Here is a 20,879-nt window from a genome sequence, read left to right as displayed (position 1 = left end):
ATCAAGTTTGGTTACCTTGCCTGCATAGTGATGAATGATGAAACCCTGGTTCCAGCTGTTGAAGTGCTCATGGGTTCCGATTTGCATCTGCAGTTTCTGTAACAATGTCTGATCTGCCCCTTCTCCCGTTGCATGCATTGTCGCACAGACATCATCCAAAATACTCAAAATGCCTGGCGGATTCTGTGAATCAATACATATTATTATAGACCATAGAATAAGAGAATGATGATGTGGTTTAGTGGTCAGTGGTTTCCTTGCATTATATATATAAAATATTAAACATTATCTACAGCTCATAGTGACGTAGTAATGTTTTGGGCAGGAGAAGACCACAGATCCATCAGTTCAGGAACTGATAGCCCTGTATTCCCTTTCCTAATAGGAATTCATTCAGTTGTTTTTTCAAACCTGCTACAGTTTTCTGTTCTCTTGATAATCTGTTTCCTATTTTCTTTTGATACATTAGCTTTAATCTGTGCCCTTTAGTCTTCGAATCATGTGCCCAATAGAAGATCTTTCCTGCATCCAACTTCTCCAAATTCATGAAAATCTTAAAGATTGCTGGCTCTCTCCAATCAGTCCCTGTCCTTATGTTATCCCTCACCAAAACCTCAAACACTTTACCCACATTTGAGGTAAGGCTCACAGAATGTAATTTGAGGACTCATCCTGTGCCTCTCTTTTAAAGGTGGGGGACATATTTGCCTCTTTGGCATGTTACCTGATTCCAATGAGCTTTGAAAGGTATTGTGGATACCTTGAGACCCTGGTTCCAGCTGTTGCAGTGCTCATGGGTTGCGATTTACATCTGCAGTTTCTGTAACAATGTCTGATCTGCCCCTTCTCCCGTTGCATGCATTGTCGTGCAGAGACTCCACCAGTGGATCCTGTCGCCTTATTTACCTTCAGCTTCCTAAACCTTTCTACTGTGCCTTCCCTTGTGATGGTAAGGATTTCCAGTCTGCTCCCTCCCTTAACTCAGGAATCTCTTCTCTCTCTATCCCCCCGGCCCCAAGGGAAAAACGGCCACAAAACAAAGATTTTGTAATTCTGTCACTAACTTTCCTCACGCACCACCTCCCCACTGCTACTGGTAAACCATCCAATGTCCCTCAGTTCCCTTCTCTGGCTCCTGATATACTGAACAACACTTCGTTATTATCTTTTATATTTTCCACTAAATTCTTCTCATGTTTTCCTCTTAGCAACTCATGTGAGTTTCTTGGCCTGCCTTTATTTGATTTTCTGGTTTTCCTTATTTGGTCCCTCCCCCGTACATTTCAGAACTTTAAATGCCTTTCTTTCTCCCTGATATCTTCCTTGACTTCCCTTTTCATCCTCATCGGTTTTATTTTCTTGTTTAGTCCTTTATTTGTTTTTGCTATAAAATGCTTCTGCAATGTGAAAAAAAAACTTCTTAAAACATTCCCATTTGCCCTTCATGCCTGTCCCTTTAAATAGTTCTTCTTCTATTCCTTTCATACAGCATTCAATTGCCTCTATGTCTGCACTCCTGAAATTCAATGGGCGCTAAATTGGGCCATGTAGCGCCCGTTGTTTCGGTGATACACGGCCTCTCAGACATCGAAGATGGCGTCCTGGATGCGCATGCATGTTTCCTGCATGATGTGCGCCAGACGCCATCTTGGTATAGGAGTTTGCGCAGGCGCAGATAACGAATGCTGGAATCATGTAAAGTAGGGAGAAAATGGCTTCAATCAGAGTGCAACGCTGATTTAAAGTGATAGACACCATTTTGGGACTTAACGCTCAACTTAACGCACAGTCTTAATCCCGACCATCTGAACGTGTCTTAGAGTGCCTGGAGGACCCCCCCACCGGCACTATTTAAAGGGACCATGCAGGATTTATAGGTTAGTGGCTGGATTATTGCCTCTGGCTGCCGAGACATTTGTAACTGTTTTTGGAGGTCTCCTACACTTGAATACTAGGACACGGGGACATAGCCTAACATTTAGAGCAGGACGTGCAGGAGTGAAGTTAGCAAAGGGTGGGAGATGTTTGGAACGCTCTTCTGCAAATGCAGTTGATGCTAGCTCACTTGTGAATGTTAAATCTGTGATTGATAGATGTCTGTGAACCAAGGTTATTAAGGGATATGGGGCCTACTCGGGTATATGGAGTTAGGTCACAGGTCCACCATGATCTCATTGAATGGTGGAACAGGCTCGAGGGGCTAAATGCCACGGCCACTTGCTGCCTCTTGATATGCACCACCTTCTCCTGCAAGAAAGCGGGACGTGTGCCTGGGCGATGTGCCGGTCATGGTTGAATAGCTGCCAGTGTGTGTGGCCTGTGAGTTGTGGGTGTGCGGACTGAAACAGTGGTAATGTGTAAGGGTGAGAGGAAGCATCTGATTGGAAGAGTTGAGTACTGATGGAAAGAGTTTATTGCTATGTGGGTGATGGGGGGTGTAGTGCATGGTGCAGTTGGTAGGAGACGCCACTTGACAGTTGACCTCACTCATGTCAAAGCATTGAACTTCTTCCTGTACTGCATCCATGTTCATGATGCTGTGCGCCTGGCATTGACTTCATCCCCCTCTGCCTCCCACTGCCTTTTGAGTATATGTCTGGAGAGCCTCTTGCCCCCCCCCACAGATATAGGATGTCTCTCCTTCTGTCTGCCTCTTGCACTCAAGGTCTCTAGTGCATCAGCAGAGAACCTTGGTGCACGCGCTCTCCCAGGCCTGGTACCAACTCAGATCGGCAGATTGGTGAGGTCTAGCGTGCAGATTGGAGGATGTGGGATTTAGTAGTGTGCAACCTTTATTCAATGTTTTAATATAACTCATCAGTGTGTAAACATAGGGATGGGATCTGCATCTGTGTTTTACATGTACAATGTCTGATCTCTATTCAGACTCCATGCAGACAGTAGACTGTTATTTTCAGCAAATAACAGGTACCAGCTACCTTTAAGAGATTTCTAAGAAACATCCTCCCTTTAAGAGATTGAGCTCCCTCTGGTGGTGGAAAGTGCAAATTGCATTGATTCCACATGCAAGGCCTGGAAAGGAACGCCGAATGGAGGTAAGTGCTCCCTTGGGTCCAAACGCGTCTTGCCTGCCCAGGGTCCATCGGGCGTGGGGTGTTCGCACATCAAGCTACTATTGCCCAGAATGGACCCTTATCCAATTTTTCCCTCCCATGTCTTAATTGTTTTATTATCTGCTCTGTCTTCATTCCAACATGAAAATTTACAACTTTATGATCACTAGACCCAAATGTTCCCTTACTTCAACTTGGCTTATTAGTTCTTCATTAGTCAGGAGCTAACATTGCTTTCCCCCTTGTGGGTTCCCTCATCTGCTCTTTAAGAAAAGATTCTTGAAGGACTCCAAAAAAACTCCCTTGTGTATACAGATTGTCACCTCTGTAAATCCCAGTCTATGTCAGGAAGAATAAAATCCTCTGTGATTACAACGGAGGCCTTAGTACTAATTGTTTCAACCTCCCACAGCTGTACATCCACCTCCGTTGTGCTATGTGGTGACCTGCAACATGTTCCTACCACTAACTTTGTCCCTTTTCGATCTTCCAGATCCACCCAAATAGGCTCTGTGCCCAATTTCCAGTTCCTTCCTCTCATCGAGATAAAGCATGCCACCTCTCCCCTTTCTTTCTTTCTCTTCCCTTCCTGAAGTACACAGAGCCTTGCAGATTTGTTCCCCACTCATTCTCTTTCTTGGCCAGGTTTCAGTAAATCCTGTGGTATCTATTAGTTGCCTATTTACCATCACTTCTAACTCATCCAATTTATTTTTTATGCTCCTGACATTTATATAAATGAATTTCAGTTCATTTCTTGTCCTCCCTAATAATTGGGTCACACTGTTATTCCATCTTATTAAAATGATCACTATTTAAATAGCCATAAGGTTATTGAGAAATACATTAAAAAGGCAGAGTTAATGACATCAGCTTCTTTTGTCTCTACAACATAGTAATGAACCTAAATAACCATCTCCATGGAAAATTTTGCCCTTCTTAACTATCCAAAGTTGAGAAAGATTGAAAAATAGCAAAAGTGAATAATCGTTGTCATTTTACTGATTGGCCCAAGTAAAAATTTCAGCCCATGTTAAGTACTAATTAGAAAGGAAATATATAAAACACATCTGTAGCCCAAGGGTTTCAGGTCATGTGCTAAATATTTAGATGAAATAGTTTATCTGCGGTGTTGCTTAGCAAGATAAATACATTATACTATACTATAAATGTATATATTTCTACTGTTCCATTGCTCACCTGTCTGTATTACATATAACTATTTTTTTAAATAATGAGAAGCAAATATTGAAACTTTCCCTCTGAATTTACATTCTATTTATGATCCTGGAAACACATTTTTGAACGATTTGTTCTGTAACCCAAGAAAAATCAGTTGGAAATGCTCTGCGCTATCACTTTAATCATTGCAATGTCCTGCCTTCTTACAGTCAGGTGGTTACCACAAACTAATGACCGATTTGTTTTCCAGTCACATTGGTCCTATGGATCAATAACAGTACTCAAAAATAAAGAGCAGTGGTTACCACAGAAATTGTCATATGGTTACCGGGGACTACATTTGAAAAGGTCAAGTAATCACTATTAGCCAATGAAATTCCTCAAAAGTGACACTAACAATTGGAAAGGTTACACACCAATTGTTTTTATATTTATAAAATAGATAAAGGAATTCTTTTTGAATTTTGGCATCTTACACAGGAGTAACCGTACAATTATATCAAAGTAGTAGGAAAATACTTTATGGGAATTCTTTTAAGAAAAATCAACAAGTAAATGAAGGAAAAAGCATTAGACTTAATTTTTTTTAAAAAACAGGACTATGGACTTTGTTGATGATCAATAAAGCATTGAGGATAAAGTAACATATATTTGGGCATTATTCTAAGTACATACAAGAATTAGTTCTGATACTTACAACTTTGTTTTCTATAAGATCACAGACTATTTTATTATTGAAATAGTCGATTGGGGTCCATTTAATTCCCTCTTGCACATATTCTTCCTAGGGGATAAAAAATACACAATAACTGATTAGCTCATTCAGACCTAAAAAGACTTTTGGTTGCAGTAGAGCTGGAACAAAAGACATTGAATAGTAACAGAATTCACTACAGCACTGTCCTCATCTGCCACAGTTGCTCTCTAACGATCTCTGCTATTTGTTCATTCTCAGAGTATGTTTGTAAATTTTCTGCTTATTAAGGTAAAACATGCTGGTGTTAAGTGTAACAGAAGCAAAGCTTCTTCTTGAGTCAAATAGGGAACATTTCTGTATTATATCTTTTTATATGATTTTAGATAAAGTAATGCGAATTAAAAGTTGGCTATAGTTAACTGTATTTTTAAGAGAACTCTTTTGACTTGCCAATACACAGAACTGTCCGGAGAATAGCGATAGTTTCTTTCAAAGTCCTTTGTCCGATATTGTTGCCTATATTCAAAAGTTAATTGTGTCAAACTTGACGTCTTGGCCTTACTCTTTGTAAATGTTAATTGAAACAGAGCAAATCCATCATCTATAATGTCTGTTGGTATCCCCACAGTCATTCCCAGCCTTTTTTTTTGTTAGAAAGATTTCAGAATTAAAGTTTGGTTTTGGCCCAAGGTCAATCAGATTTAAAATGGCGGGGGGAGGTGGAGATGAAAATTCATGCTGATCTTCCTTGCATAGAAAATGGATCAGAATTAAATTGAATCAGGGGCAAGAATTAAATTGAAAAAAATGGATTTTCTTTAAAGTTTTACATAACTGATGTGCAGACAATTAGGGCTACCTGATTTATGGAAAGTAACAGGCCTCTGCCAACTAGTTAAGGCTGTAATATAATCTCCTGGTTCAGGTGATGTTTATAAATACATCAAACTTCACACTCCCAGTTTCAGATATCAATCACACTTCAACAATACTCCAAGTAAAACAAAAATCTATTTCAATGACAGGACTCTTACATTAAATATAATTATAGATTAAATAATGCCACATCATTTAAGGGCTTATCTCCATATTTAGCTATTGTACTTTCATTATAAAAATGCAAATATCTTGGATACATCTCTGGAGAGTTACAGGCAGCATGAATAAATTATATGGAAACACTGCGTGACGTTGTAATGAATTCATTTAAAATAATGGGTCCATCTAAGTGGATGGGCTACTTAACATTATAAATAAATAAGAACAGTTGGACATACCTGTTCCGCTTTCAGTGTGAGCTCAATAAATATCTGCTGGAGTTTTTCATTCACAAAGTTGATACAGAACTGCTCAAAGCCATTTTTCTACAAATAGATAGGCAGAAAATCTTAAAAGTTGAGACAGTGGCTTTCAGTAAAGCCTAGAAATTAGTATTAGTGATATTAGCAGGACAAACAGCACAGCTGGGTGACATTACTCTGTCTGCCATTTTAGCGGCAGCGTTAGCCCATTTAAAATAAACTGGTTAACACCTGCGTTAAAAAGCAGATAGAAGGGATATGATACAAATACATTAAGTGTTCATCTGCTAGTATCACTAATAGTTTCTTAAGAGAGAGCGCCAACATTTACTGACATTCAACCACTAGCTGGAAACAGGTACTTACTGAACACATCGAGCACTAAGGTGCATTGAAACACTTAGGAAGATTTAAAAATCATCATTTGGGGTGATTTTATTCTAAATACTGTATTTGACATTTAAATTAACAGAGAAATATGAAAAAATAACACTGAAGCAAATTGCAGCCTGTAACCTAAAGACATACTTGGAAAATCTCGAAGCCGTAGATGTCTAGTACGCCGATGTTGTACTCCTCATAGTCTTTCTCCATGGCCTTGTTAATGGACTGGAAAAAAGACAAACAACTGTGATTACACATGAAGTGCAAAAATATTTTGGAGTTGAAATCGAGCTGTGCAGTCTTAGTTACCACTTTGGTATGAAATTCTTCTGTCCAATGTTAATAAAAATATCACCTTCAATAATATAGCAGACAAAGGAACTTCATGTAAATATACTGATATCAAACAGTGCGATTTCAATCCCTTTATACATCATAATAAAAGAGTTTAAATAATCTAACCACCAGGAGCCGTTAAAACTTTAAATAAATAACTGACATCCTTTTGTCAATCTTCTACTGATTTGAATATTTTTGTTTGAAACAGTCAATGTTGATGCCATCATAATGGAATCTTGTTCCACAGCGACAGGGAACTGAGTTAACATCAGCCATTAATACAAGCAAAAGGCTTTAGATGAAGAATATTAAAATCAATTAGTACAAGTAATTTGGTTTCCTTTCCCCCCATATTTTCTCCCCTCTTGCTGTGAGTTCCACAGGCACAAGAAGCCCTAAGGTAACCCATGTGGCTACATTCATGCGTGAGTCTCAGCCAATGCAGAGAGCAACAGTAGGCTATTCAACTGTAAGGGGCATCACAGCCGATCACAATCTTGTCCTCTCCTGAAATTCAAGAACACGCACTTTGCAGGTGGGGGCACTGGACAGTAATCAGGAGCCTGCTCCCTCACTGATTGTTTTCAGTTTCCTAGGGGGAAATGCTGTGTCCCTACTGTCAACCTAGTCGAGATCAGCTAACTCACAAAGGCCTGGAATCAAACCTGAAACCTTTCTAGTCTATGTGACACAGTACCACATTCAGCAGTGTGTTTACCCACTGAGCAATCACTGCTTTTAAAAGGGGGTACGAATGGGTACAGAGCATTGCAATGTATCGACTTCGGTGGAGATTAGATCAAAGTACTGGAGACACGAACATCCACGAAGTAAAAAATTTACAGGGTTATGGGGAAAGAGCAGGGAAGTGGGACTAATTGGATAGCTCTTTCAAAGAGTCGGCACAGGCACGGTGGGCCGAATGGCCTCCTTCTGTGCTGTACCATACTATGATACTATCCCCTCAGCAAACACTAAGTTTCTGCCTTCATTTGACTCCTTCGCTGCACACAAATCCGCATACTCACAGATCACAAGAAGTACAAAATAAAATAAATGGGAAGGTTGGTCAATAAGACTGACAGGCTAATTCCTGCAAACTCTCCCTCCACAAAGAAAATCTGCCAAATATCTTCCAAGAAATCATTCGGCAGCATCAGAATAAGGGGAAGCTCCCCCCAGTGGCCTATTGAGTAAAGGCATCATCTGGTGTGACACTTGGCCATACAAACTGGGAGGTCTGAGGTCTGCCCCGAGTTACCTGATCTCACCAGCGGTGGTTACACGAATGCTGCAGTTGACACAATGCCCCTGAGCTAGAGAGAAAAACAGATCAGATGGAATTGCAGTCCTGATGGTTCCCCTGTGACGTATGCTGGAAAGTGAGCATTTTGGACATCGGGTAAGGACTGAATCGAGGTCGGCTGTGATACCTTTCGTGGCTGAATAGCCTGCTGCCACTTATGGTCTAGGCTCACACATGAAGAACGACCATTTGGACAAGATATTGGCGCCCGTATAACCAACAAGAGTCCGCGCTTTCAGGAGAAAAGGTGAAAACATTGAAGAAAGACGAGCAGTACCCTACATCCAACTGTTGCACCTTGTAACTGACAGAGAAGCTAAAATCTATTTCTTAAGAACTCGCATCCCTCATCTTGAAGAGTGGAAAACCTGACAAAAAAAATTAAATTAAAATGGGATTTTAATTGTGAAATTTTCCCTCAACCAAATGGTTAACTCCATACTTACATGAAGCTTTTGCTCACTTTCAAGCAATACTCTGTATTTTATCTGTTTATACCAACAACAGTAAAGCTACAAAACTACTGGATAACTGATCGGCTCAATGCCCCAAAATTTTAGATTCAGAATTAAATATAAAATGTTTAATTGCAGGTGTCCTGATAGTTCACTGTTCAGTAGCAGTATGTTACTTTTGTTGCTTCCACCAAGTTTTTTTAAAAAATACTGTATCAATGAGGTACGTGGTACATGGGATAATTTAATGAAGGAGGTATTGTTCTCTCCATACCACTGTCGAACAAGGTCACTTTTGTGACAGCAACAACAGAGCACATGTGGCAAAAAACATCTGCAGTTGCTGGGGGGAATAAAACAAAACAATGCTGTACAGTAAAAAGCATTTCAATTAGTCTATAGGATTCATTAAAGAGGAAGGACAGTCTGGGGGAGTGCTCTTTGTTCAAAGTACTTCCTCAGGGACCATGTGAAACAAATATACTCACAAATGCATTAGTAATCTTTTAAAAAAAACTGCAGTCATGTTTACCATTCAATGCTGACCCACCACTTCAAGCACCCTTCCCTTCACAACCTATCTGCTGATGTGATGGCAGCAAAGAAGTCCTGAAGCAGCTCCATTCATTTCATAGGGGTGGTGGTGGGGGGTCGTAACTTTAGGCCCACCTGGGAAGCAATTCAGAACCATGCCAACACACTACTGGCTGGGTGCTGCCCCTTTAAATATTTAACCTTGTTTTGTGATCATTAGAAACCACAGTAATCTCTGTGTGTGACAAAGTGCCCGGATGTACTTACATCTACCAAATAGTCAAAGATGCGAGAATGAAGAGCCTTGGAAAGTGCATCCCTTGTGTAACATGCCTGCTCCACATTTAACGTCACATTTATGGATTCAGACTTTCCTCCCCATTTGCTGTCCATTTTTCTGCTGGTCAATTTTTCCTTCAGTCGCTCTTGATTAATACCAAGCAGGAAAGCTGGGAATGCCAGGACTGTGGAATAAATATAACAGTTATTTATTCGCTCAATTAAGGAGTTTCTTTCACCTGATGTATACGGGAATCTTGGCTCCTCGGCAAACTCATGTTTCAATAGATTGATGCACTAAAAATCAGCATCGATAAACTGAATGCAAAAATACATTTTATGAGTTTATACATAATTTTCATATTGGTTTATTCAGTGACCATAATTATAAAGAAGGCTGCAAGACTGACAATCTTCTTTACACAGAAATACATTACAGTTGCTTGATTTACAATGATATAATTTAGCAAGTTTTCTTGAAAAACTCTAGACTGCAGATAAGATAAATATAGACCCTGAAATGACACTGTGGCATGCTAGCATATCTCTGAAATTCCTCCCTGCACTATTTTAATGGAGGCATTACCTTGTTCAAAATGAATAGGTTCACACTTCCACTGGAATAGAGAGGACTTTCAAATGAACAATTTACGCACTTGAAAGCTAATATCCCTTAGATTAATTTTGCAGGCCAAATTGGCAGCCTTTTCTAAAAATATAATTATATATGAATGAAATTTTAAAAAATTATCAGGCACCAACAACATCAGATATCTCAGGAATTCATAGAATCATACGGTACAGAAGGAAGCCATTCGGCCCATCATTCCTGTGCCGGCTCTTTGAAAGAGCTATCCAATGAGTCCCACTCCCCTGCTTTTTCTCCATAGCCCTGCAAAATTCTCCTTTTCAAGTATATATCCAGCTCCCTTTTGAAAGTTACTTTTGAATCTGCTTCCATCACCCTTTCAGGCAGTGCATTCCTGATCATAACAACTCGCTGCGTTAAAAAAAAAATTCTCATTTCCCCTCTGGTTCTTTTGCCAATTACCTTAAATCTGTGTCCTCTGGTTATCGACCCTCCTGCCAGTGGAAACAGTTTCTCCTTATTTACTCTAACAAAACCCCATATAATTTTGAACACCTCTATTAAATCTCCCCTTAACCTTCTCTGCTCTAATGAGAACAATCCCAGCTTCTCTAGTCTCTCCACATAACTGAAGCCTGGTACCATTCTGGTTAATCTCCTCTGCACTCTCTCCAAGGCCTTGACATCCTTCTTAAAGTGTAGTGCCCAGAATTGGACATAATGCTTACTCCAGCTGAGAACTAACCAGTGATTTATAAAGAATTAGCCCTAAAATGTAATGTAAACTATGAGAAAATAGCTCTGTGTCGGCTCAGTGTTCTATGTGCAGTGTCTTGTGTGGAAGTGAGCAATATAGAGCACATGGTCCCACATTTAATCCTTGATCTAAGTCAGCTGAACTTAGGTGAGGCTGTGGTAGGTGCATTTGGCCTCTTTGCTCTGAAGTGATCTAGCCAATGGCTCCAGTCTAGACAGTGGCTATGTATGGACTTTGGGTGAGGATAGAATTGGGCTCAGCTACGACGCATCCCTTGGCCAAATAGCAGACTGACACTCACTGGAAAGGCTCACACATGAAGAATGAAGCTTGGGTGAGGTACTGAAGGGCCACTGGTGCCTATATGAGCCAGTGCCATCCAGAGAAGCAAGCAGAAAGTTGGAGGAAATCATATCTACTCTTACCCAAGCTGGACATTCACATTCCCATTGACCCCATCCTGCCAGAACTGCAATTACTGGCAGTCATTGTTATTTGGCAAACCCGAGGCGCTAGAGTTCTGGCAACTCCTGCCCACAACAATTAGAACAGGAATGATAATCCTTCATTTTACACAGTTCCTGACTTTCAGGCACAGATGAACTTAATTACCGGAGAGTGATTAGCATTCACACTGCCAGGGCGTCATGCTCATTGCTCTGGACCATACCACTCTTACTATAAAAGGAGCAGTTCACATGCTGCTCATTAAATGATTTACAGGCTTTCAATTTGGATTGAAGCCACTTAAGAATGAAATGCAGTTGTATTAGAGTGAACATATAGGTGTGCAGGGAGATCTATACTGGTGTTCTGTGTCAAAGGAAACTTTTTAATGGACAGTAAAAAAATGAACAAATTTGCATTTCTATAACGCCTTCACAACCTCAGGACGTCCCACAGCGTATTAGAGGCAATGAAGTACTTTTGAAGTGTAATCACTGCTGTAATGTCGGAAATGCGGCAGCCACTTTGTACACAGCAAGATCCCATAAACAACAATGTGATAACAACCAGATAATCTCTTTAGTGATATTGGCTGAAGGATAAATATTGGTTAGGAGAACTCCCTTGTACTGTCCTTCAGTACTGCACTGGAGTATAAACCTAGATTTTGTGCTCAAGTCTCTGGAGTGCGACTTGAACCCACAACAGTGAGATAGCTACCACTGAGCTATGGCTGACACAGTAAACGCACTGAAAAGGTTTGGTGACGATGTATGTTGATGCTCCACACAATGGGAATAATTTTTACTTTCACCACCTGGGTGATAATCTGGCAGATCGGATCACCTGCCGGTAGCAGAATCCGCTCGAAAACTGGGCTGGTTCTACAGTGGGCTGGCAATCTGCTCTGCCACATTACCGTCCGGGTAGGAGGCAGAATTAAGCTCCTGCTATCCCACGTGATGTGCTCCCAAAGTTGGCCATGTCATCAGGAGAGGTACCGATTAGAGATGGGCTCTTCTCTACAGTGAGGGGAACTTCCCCTCCAGCAATAAAGTAAAGAACCAGAAGAGTCACTTAAGAATGGCATTAGCCGCCTGAGAGCATGCTTGCCCTCTCAGGGGGACTCAGGGAAGTTTTGAGGAAACAAACATCCCCTGGAGACCTGCTGACATTTAGCTCAGACACAGTGGCTTCAAGAGAGGAGAGATGTAACCTGAAGGGAGAAAACCCCATAGGGAAATCATATCCTTCTTGTACCCTTGAAGAACATTCAAAAGCCTAATCACTTTTATCCTCCTGAAATTACAATTATAGACCAACCAGAGGCATTGAGATTCTGGGAATCTGTCGGGAGCTCTGGGAATTCATGTCAATGGGAATTCAAATGGAAATTTTTCATAAGATTTTTGAATTTTGGTCACAAAACGGTTGTAAGATGGTTGTGGTGAACTGAAGGAGACCTGTTCTCAATTAAAGTGAAGTTGGTGGGTTTTGGCAGCTGTGGCAGGCACAGATGTTGTAGAACAGGATGCAGACTACTACAGGCAGGCGCTAAAATCCCGGGAAATAAAAAATCCTCCACATTTAGGGAATGCTGCAAAACTGTCCAAGTGGAACAGAATATGGTCATGTGCAGAAACGAGGGAAAACTGCGCAGTAGAGAAAGGAACAGGAAATAAAATACTTCCTCAGGAAAGAAAGAATGTTCAGTGCAGAAATCCAACAGTAGCCATCTGAACTCCTGTTTATTGTTGCAAGGGCTCTATTTATTTTTAGTACTGTATAGTACAGTAAATCAAACAGTAAAATGAAACACCAGCTTCTCCGCATCTTCAGGAGGGACTCCAAATCCAACTTAAGAGATACTGGGGTAAATTTTCCTCTACACTGCCTGGGCAGTAATCGGGCGGAGCAGATTGCCCGTCCATTGTAGAACTCGCTCCATTTTCATTCCATCAAGATGAAAATTTACCGCACGGTTTCAAAAACAGATTTAACAAAGGCTAGATGTGACTTCAAACCTCAATGGGAGAACTGTTTCAATCACCTCCAGCATTGAGAAAAGAACAATTTAACAACAGAAAAACCCAGCTCAGTCCCACAAACCTGCCCCTTTTCTTGACTGCAAAGTATTATTGAGGGCCACGATCTTAATACCCACCTCTCACTCTATGGGGTCAATTTTGACTTTGTGTGATAGTGCAAAACGGGCCCATTTTACGTCTCTCCTGGTGGAGGTTAATGGAAATAAAAATCGGGAGAGATGTAAAACAGGCTGCTGATTTGCTAACATCCATTTACACAATGGCACAAAGTCAAGATCTTCCCCTATATTTTTATGCACACGTATAAACGACCACTCCAACAACATCGCAGGCAGTGGATGGATGACCAGAGGTGCACAGACCAGCGTGTCATTGGTGAGAGGGAATGGACTGCAGATTCTGAATACCATTACCATGGAAAGTAGCAATGAACACAGCAGGAAAACTATGTATGAACACTTCCAAGAATGTAGTTACAAAGGTCTCGTTTTTAAAAGGGCAGCGTGAAGGCAGCCGGGGGGGGGGGGTGGGGGTCATTGGGCGAGCTGCAAACCCGAATAATAAAAACTTACCGTTCCCCAAGCGATCGCAACTTAATTGGTGTCCCTTAACCTTGTTTCCAGGTTTGCCGTCCGAAAGCTGCGCAGTGGGCGGACTGCGCACCCGCGTGACCTGCTGTCAGCTGCAGCGTCTAGATTTAAAGGGCCATTGCTCCACTGGATTTTGCTGGAAGAGCAAGAAGACCCAATGGAGCAGCACAGGGGCAAGGCTGCTCCAAGATTCAGCGATGCCTCACTTCAGCTGCTACTGGCCGGGGTGAGGAGGAGGAGAGAGCTATTTTACCCGGCCGACAGGAGGAAGTGCCCTGCCTCTGCCACCAAGAAGGCCTGACTTGAGGTGGCAGAGGCAGGGCACCAGCAGTAGCAATATCTGCTGCACTTGAGCCCAGTGCAGGAAGCATTTCAATGACCTAACTAGGTCAGCAAAATGAAGTACACTTACTGATTCTAATGCCTTATGGCACTTGTGTGCAGATGACTGAGAGATCCTGGCGATGTCACTGGTGACACCCTGGAATGACAGCAGTGGTCACTTTAACTGCGAAGGGTAATGAGATGTCGCCAGGCCCAGCCGGGAGCAGCTCGGCATGAAGGGAGGCTGCAGATATCTGTGACCACCAGGCAACTCGCTCTCAGCCTCCATATGCACTACTCCTCAGAGAGGTCCAGGAAGCTGAACCTCGGTCTGCAGACACTCTGACAAGGGTAGTGCCTCCTGCGACGTCGCTCCCTGTTGTTGCCCTCTGTGCTCTTGTGTAGGTGCCTGTGGCGCAGCACACTGACGTGGAGCTCCAAGTGGTGGAAGTGCACGCTGTGCCTGGCGAGGATGGAGATGTTCCTCGTCCTCGGATATACTGGTGAATGCAGCCATTGCGACCCCCATCCTGATGGTGTCAGTTTGAGGGGTCCAAAAAGTTGGTAAATATGCGCAAACATAACAATTCTGAGCGGAAACCAAGAATTTTCAGTCTAAACACAAAGATCTCGCAGCCAAAAGTTTGTCTGAGAGAACTGAGTGCCCTGCTACAATAACTCACCTTTTATCCCCATCTGTCAAACAGGGATTTAAATGTCCAAATGGCTGCCGGCTGAAACATGACTCATTTCCCATGGCGTGTTTCACACAGCACGGGAAACACGCTGAGGCAGTGTTGAAATCGCCTTCATAGCTAATTGCATTTTTGGATTTTTAAACTAGGTTAAATACTTCAATTGATGCTTTAAATATCGGCCCGCCGACTTTAATTGCCGGCGGGACTTCTGGGTGCGGGGAACGGCGTGCGCACCCAGGTGACTCAGGGTCGTGCGTTCTTAGGCGTGTTGGAGCCAGGATTTCTGCCCACTCCTGGAAAACGAGATTTTCTTTGCCCCCTCCGCCCCCAACGCACCCGCACTTGCATTTTAAAATCGAGCCCAATGTGTTACACTATTTTCCTTCCTTAACTGTACTTAAATCTTGAAGTCTATATTTTGCTGATTTTGCTAATGTTTACATAGGACTTCCATAGAAATTACAACGCAGAAACGGGCTGTTTGGCCTCACTAATTCCATGTTGCTGGATATCCTCCACACAAGCAGTAGTCCTAATCCTGCCCTGTTCCCATATCCCTTTATCCCCTTTCCTTGAACAACCTATCTAAACTATTCTTAAATGTTGGCATGGTTTCTGCTAAGAGTCGCTAACTCCGATGGTACATTCCTCACAACCCTCTGTACAAAAAGGTTTCTCTTGCTCTGCCCTAAATCTCTTACATCCATGTCCTTTTTTTCTGAACCCCTCAACCACTGGAAACAGTCTGTTTCTATCCATCTTGTCCCATCCACTCATAATTTTTTTTAAAGCACCCCCATCAAATCCCCAGTAATCCACTCAGTTCGAACGAAAACAGCCCCAATTTTTCCAGGTCTTTCTTCATATTTGTGTTTCCTGTTAACAGGCAGCATCCAAGTGACTCTGCCCAGCACCCTCTTTATTGCCTCATCACCCTTACTATAGGATCCAGCACAAAACTGCACACGGTCCTCCAACTGTGATCTTACATAGATTCACCATCACATCTCGACTTGTAACACGGTGTAGGCTCCAGTACAATTCAGAAATGAAGTACTTACATTCTTCACTTTCCACAGCAGCATAGTTGGCAACCTCTTTAAAAGTGAGATTTCCCAGGTGAAGCACTCCAGCCACAATCTGTAGAACCATAGCCTGCTCATCAGCAAAGATTCCAATCACATTCATAGCATGCTGCAAACAAATAATTATTTAAAATTAAGCGATGTCCATACATGCAGAACAGACTGATTGACTCCTGAAGTTGATAATGTAGCTTATTAATATCTGATGAGGCGAGTGATGCAGAGAATCCTTGGGCTCAGCGCTGGTTTATAATTTATAAAATACGAGTATTTACAGAAACACACTCAAGTGAAGAATTCTGAACAGTCATTGCTTTCTGAAAGGAGACTGAATAGTATAAATATCTCGGGATGTTGTAGAAGAACCAAGAGATTCAGCAGTTGACTTTGTAAAACCTGCGAGGATATTGCATGCTTTGTTTGACTGGCCCTTCAAATAAAAAAAAGGGAGAAGGCTTTGCAAATAACAGGGGCCATATCATCAAAAATCAACTCTGATGGAACCTGGCACATGCCCAGTCTGCACGGCTCAGTGCCACACCATAGGGTGCATTTACCCACTGAGCCCGTGGGTTACGCAGATCTAACCAGAGAGATGCATTAAGTCGGTACAAAGCGAGATGACTAGTTATGTGAAGTACAGAATAATAAAAAATCTCACCAGAGTTTCTTGAAAATCCTTTCTGTCGTGAATGTCATCCACTTTGTAGGAACCAGATTGGTTGAGGTAAAAATAATAATCCATATTAGTGATCCCTAGGTTGGACTTTTGGTCTGCAGATGCACCTTCAATAAGCTGGAGAGAGAGAAAAATCAGGTTAATAGTTCACCAAATGTGCAGAAGAGGCCACATTTTAACAAAAGTCAATGTGTGCATCAACTGTAATTACATAATTAAATAACTAGGCAGCCGTTTGAATTTGAACAGTGAGCTGGCATTGGATCATGATCGGACTCATTTGCGATGCCTCCCCAGTTCAACAGCCTGCTGATATGATTAGGGGACACACATGACAAAATGAACTCATGGGAGAGATCGTAGAAGGCTCCAGTACCTGTAAAACCCCAGTGAGTGTTATTGCTATTAGGAGAAGAAGGGAGGGAAGAAAATGAGAAAGAAAATAAAAACCATGAAGTAATCTACCCATTTAACTCAGGAGTATATAGAAATGGGTTGTTTTCCATTATATTTTACAATTATTATCTGCTTAAGTCTTTAAATCAAGGAAAGTGCACCTGGCAGATGGGGTATACTTTTGTTTTCATAAAGGGTGGCCTGACCAAGTAAACGAGAAGCGTAAGATCACAATTGAGTCCCTCCCTGGAGAAGTCACTGGGGTAGATTTTCATCTGGGCATAACGTACTGCCTGGGCAGAGAACAGAGAGGAAAATCAGGCAGGCTCCATTGCAGGCGTGCGATCCTCCCTACCTGATTATCCTCTCTGTGTTCCACCCAGGTGATACCTAACACAGTGATACCTGTTTGTTACTTTCTTAATAGTGATGTTCCTCAATTTGACCTATTCTACTGGTGGCAAAATACCTGTGCTAATAAACACTTGTCTTCAAAATATGAAAAAGGCACACATGAATAGTAGCATAGCAGTGTGTGTACTGTGGTGGAAAATTGGTGATAAACCGATCAATTAAAGGATCATTAATCTGCGCTCTTGTCCTGGTGTGAGGGTAGGATTGGAGATGAGTTGGTTGACTGAAGGACATTCATTTACTCATTCATTTTACTGGCACCTTGTTTCTGTTCGCCTAGAAGGGACACTAATATTTCCCAGATGGCAGCAAACATAAAAATAGAAATCTTTTGTTAAAAAGTACGAATGGATAGTGATCATTAGTTTGTCACACCCAGTGAAGCTACCCTGACAGACACCAGCTGTTCTTCTCAATTAGAAAGTCCAGGTACAACACTTTGCATGCAAGAGAAATGGAAAGGGAGCAGTGGTTTGCCATAAAGAAACCACCAGGTAAAGTCAGGAGTCAGGTTCAAAGGGAAATGGACTTCCACAACTGCCAACAATGAATTTATTTTCTGGTAAATGTCACGTTATACCAAGAAAAGTCGCACACATGAAGAAAAGATTGAAGAAAATGAAGACAGTTGACACGGTGATGCTGGTTGCCGTGCAACCCTGAGTGACCAGTCTTGGATGATGCACACAAACGATTTCAGGGTGGAAAATAACACCACAAATGAACAACTGCTTCAAGGAGCAGGTATACTATAAATGGAATATAACCTAACTCAGTCACACCCACTGTCCATACTCGAGTTCAATCAAGGAGAATTGATAACGTAATGTTAGATAAGCAAACAATTCTAACAGGTAAATAAAAACAAAAAAAAACCTTAAATGCTGGAAATCTGAAATAAATATAAAAAATGTTCGAAATGCACAGCAGGTCACTCAGTACCTGAAAAAGAAAAAATTGGTATCTCTGACAAAGCCTTCACATCTAAAATATTAAACGGTCTTTTCAGATACTGATGAACTTGCTGTGTATTTCCAACATTTTCAATTCTATTAGGTTGCTAGTTCCAGGGTAATAAAAAAAAGCTCAACAGTATCCAGTAAACAAGTTGAAAGTGAATAAAATCAGGAAAGATGTGAACTGACTGATTGTGTCTTGTTTGAAAGACAGTGGATATTCAATTTGGGAGACAGTACATCATCACTTAAACATGTCAAGTTTTGAAGAGCCTGATGCTTCTACTAATCCATTTGTTAATAAGGAGTGACGATATTGCACACTGATATTCTGATAACAGTCCATTCAAACACACCAGCTTTACAGCACATGGTCAGTGTGGGGTCCTCTGCATTATCTGGAGTGCATGTAAACACTTCAAAGCACTGAGGGCCATGTCTATCAATTAGTGTCGCACCACTTTAGACAGGCTCCTGTCAATTGCTTTATTCTGCATTTAAGATATACTCACTTAAAAGGGCACTATAGTCATAAAAAAGTGGTTGTTAAACTTTTTTTGCATGTGTACAAATGGAATATTGATACAAATCAATTGGAAATAGGAAATGCTAACAAAGTCCATGAAATAAACTGTTATTTCAGCCCATTGCTTCAGATTGCCAGATGTCTTCATATGACAAACTGGAGAACAGAAAGCCAGGAATATCTGTGATGCAGCAGACATAATTAATTAGCAATTAAAATAGGTCAACTTTATTTTTAAAAATGTTTCAGCTGTATTTGTATTAAATACTTTAATACCTGTAAATTGAGTGAATTTGAGTCACATCATTCACTAGTTGTGGGGTTTTTGTAGTAGTGTCATTAAGCACTTTCTACTAACACATCTTAGAGAGAAGAATGGCTGTACACCCACACTTCCCACCATTAGTACTGCCAGCTCCTGCACTGCAGATGGGAAGGAGAAGCCAGCTCCTGTCTCTCCCTGGACCACCCACAGTTTCAGTCAGATGCTTCCTCTCTCGTGAAAGGAAACTAAAGCTTTACTACTAACCTGGTAAAAGATGTGGAAGCTTCGTTCTCCAGGATTCCGTGCAACAACCCTAGATTTTTCCAGTAGGAAATTGGAGATTTTTCCACCATCTGGCTCCCCACCTGGGCTAAACTGGATTTCAAAGTATTTCCCCTGCACAGATCAATCATACTTTTAACATGGAAAACCACAGACACAGAACAAGCAGCAGCCATGAATTACACAGCAAAGAATTGAATTGATGCATCAGGGCTATGGAACTCCAAGCAGTCTTTTAATATCACTACTTGGTTACACTGTGTTTTACCAACAATCACCACATATATTTTGAACCTTTTATTGGACCAGCTTAATATAGAAAGTCAAATTTAAATAGCTCACTTAAGGCTCCCTCCCTAGCTACAGGGTATGGAATAATGTCTGTATGTCTGAGGAGGGAATAGGTTAATGCATATCACCACACTTAATCAGCAGCAATTTTCCAGGGATCCCTCCCAACTCGTCTTTTTAAAAATTAGAGTTTATACTTCAACTAAAATTGGATTTTGCATTTGAGTTTATAATTTACAGTGCAGTCAAATGTTTCAGCATTGCAATGGTTTAACCGTTTAATGAAAGGAATGGAGTTGAGGAATGCTCTAGATTTACAGGCCGATTCCCAAGCACTGCTTGGGAAATTCCGGCTCACAGCTCCTGATTTTCCATCTATTCATTTAAAAGAGATGGTAAATCAAGTGGGCCCATGATTTCCCACCCAGAGCTCCCTGCTGAGAGCACCTGATCGTGGAATCAGACCATTATTCCTTAGTTCGCCATCAGGTCTGCAAAACCAACCTTCTTCCTGGAATCATAGAATCATAGAATCATAGAAGTTACAACATGGAAACAGGCCCTTCGGCCCAACATGTCCATGTCGCCCAGTTTATACCACTAAGCTAGTCCCAATTGCCTGCACTTGGCCCATATCCCTCGATACCCATCTTCCCCATGTAACTGTCCAAATGCTTTTTAAAAGACAAAATTGTACCCGCCTCTACTACTGCCTCTGGCAGCTCGTTCCAGACACTCACCACCCTTTGAGTGAAAAAATTGCCCCTCTGGACCCTTTTGTATCTCTCCCCTCTCACCTTAAATCTGTGCCCCCTCGTTATAGACTCCCCTACCTTTGGGAAAAGATTTTGACTATCGACCTTATCTATGCCCCTCATTATTTTATAGACTTCTATAAGATCACCCCTTAACCTCCTACTCTCCAGGGAATAAAGTCCCAGTCTGTCTAACCTCTCCCTGTAAGTCAAACCATCAAGTCCC

General features: G+C 41.5%; 1 protein-coding gene across 2 annotated transcripts in view; it reads right to left on the bottom strand.

The window, feature by feature from the left end:
• myo1ea (myosin IEa) overlaps nucleotides 1-20,879 on the bottom strand; it is a 113,382-nt gene that overhangs the window by 34,230 nt on the left and 58,273 nt on the right. For both annotated transcript variants that reach the window (XM_067971491.1, XM_067971492.1), the window contains exons 7-14: nucleotides 19,590-19,721; nucleotides 16,751-16,885; nucleotides 16,066-16,198; nucleotides 9,540-9,736; nucleotides 6,783-6,863; nucleotides 6,231-6,317; nucleotides 4,954-5,040; nucleotides 16-183 (exon numbers count right to left, since the gene is read on the bottom strand). In XM_067971491.1, coding sequence (XP_067827592.1) covers nucleotides 16-183; nucleotides 4,954-5,040; nucleotides 6,231-6,317; nucleotides 6,783-6,863; nucleotides 9,540-9,736; nucleotides 16,066-16,198; nucleotides 16,751-16,885; nucleotides 19,590-19,721 — 1,020 coding nt within the window. The remainder of the gene's footprint in view (nucleotides 1-15; nucleotides 184-4,953; nucleotides 5,041-6,230; nucleotides 6,318-6,782; nucleotides 6,864-9,539; nucleotides 9,737-16,065; nucleotides 16,199-16,750; nucleotides 16,886-19,589; nucleotides 19,722-20,879) is intronic.

Source organism: Heptranchias perlo, chromosome 34 (assembly GCF_035084215.1).
Source record: "Heptranchias perlo isolate sHepPer1 chromosome 34, sHepPer1.hap1, whole genome shotgun sequence".
In the NCBI taxonomy this organism is placed as follows: Eukaryota; Metazoa; Chordata; class Chondrichthyes; order Hexanchiformes; family Hexanchidae; genus Heptranchias; species Heptranchias perlo.
Note: the sequence above shows the minus strand (reverse complement) of the source record. Positions and strands in the feature narration are given on the sequence as shown.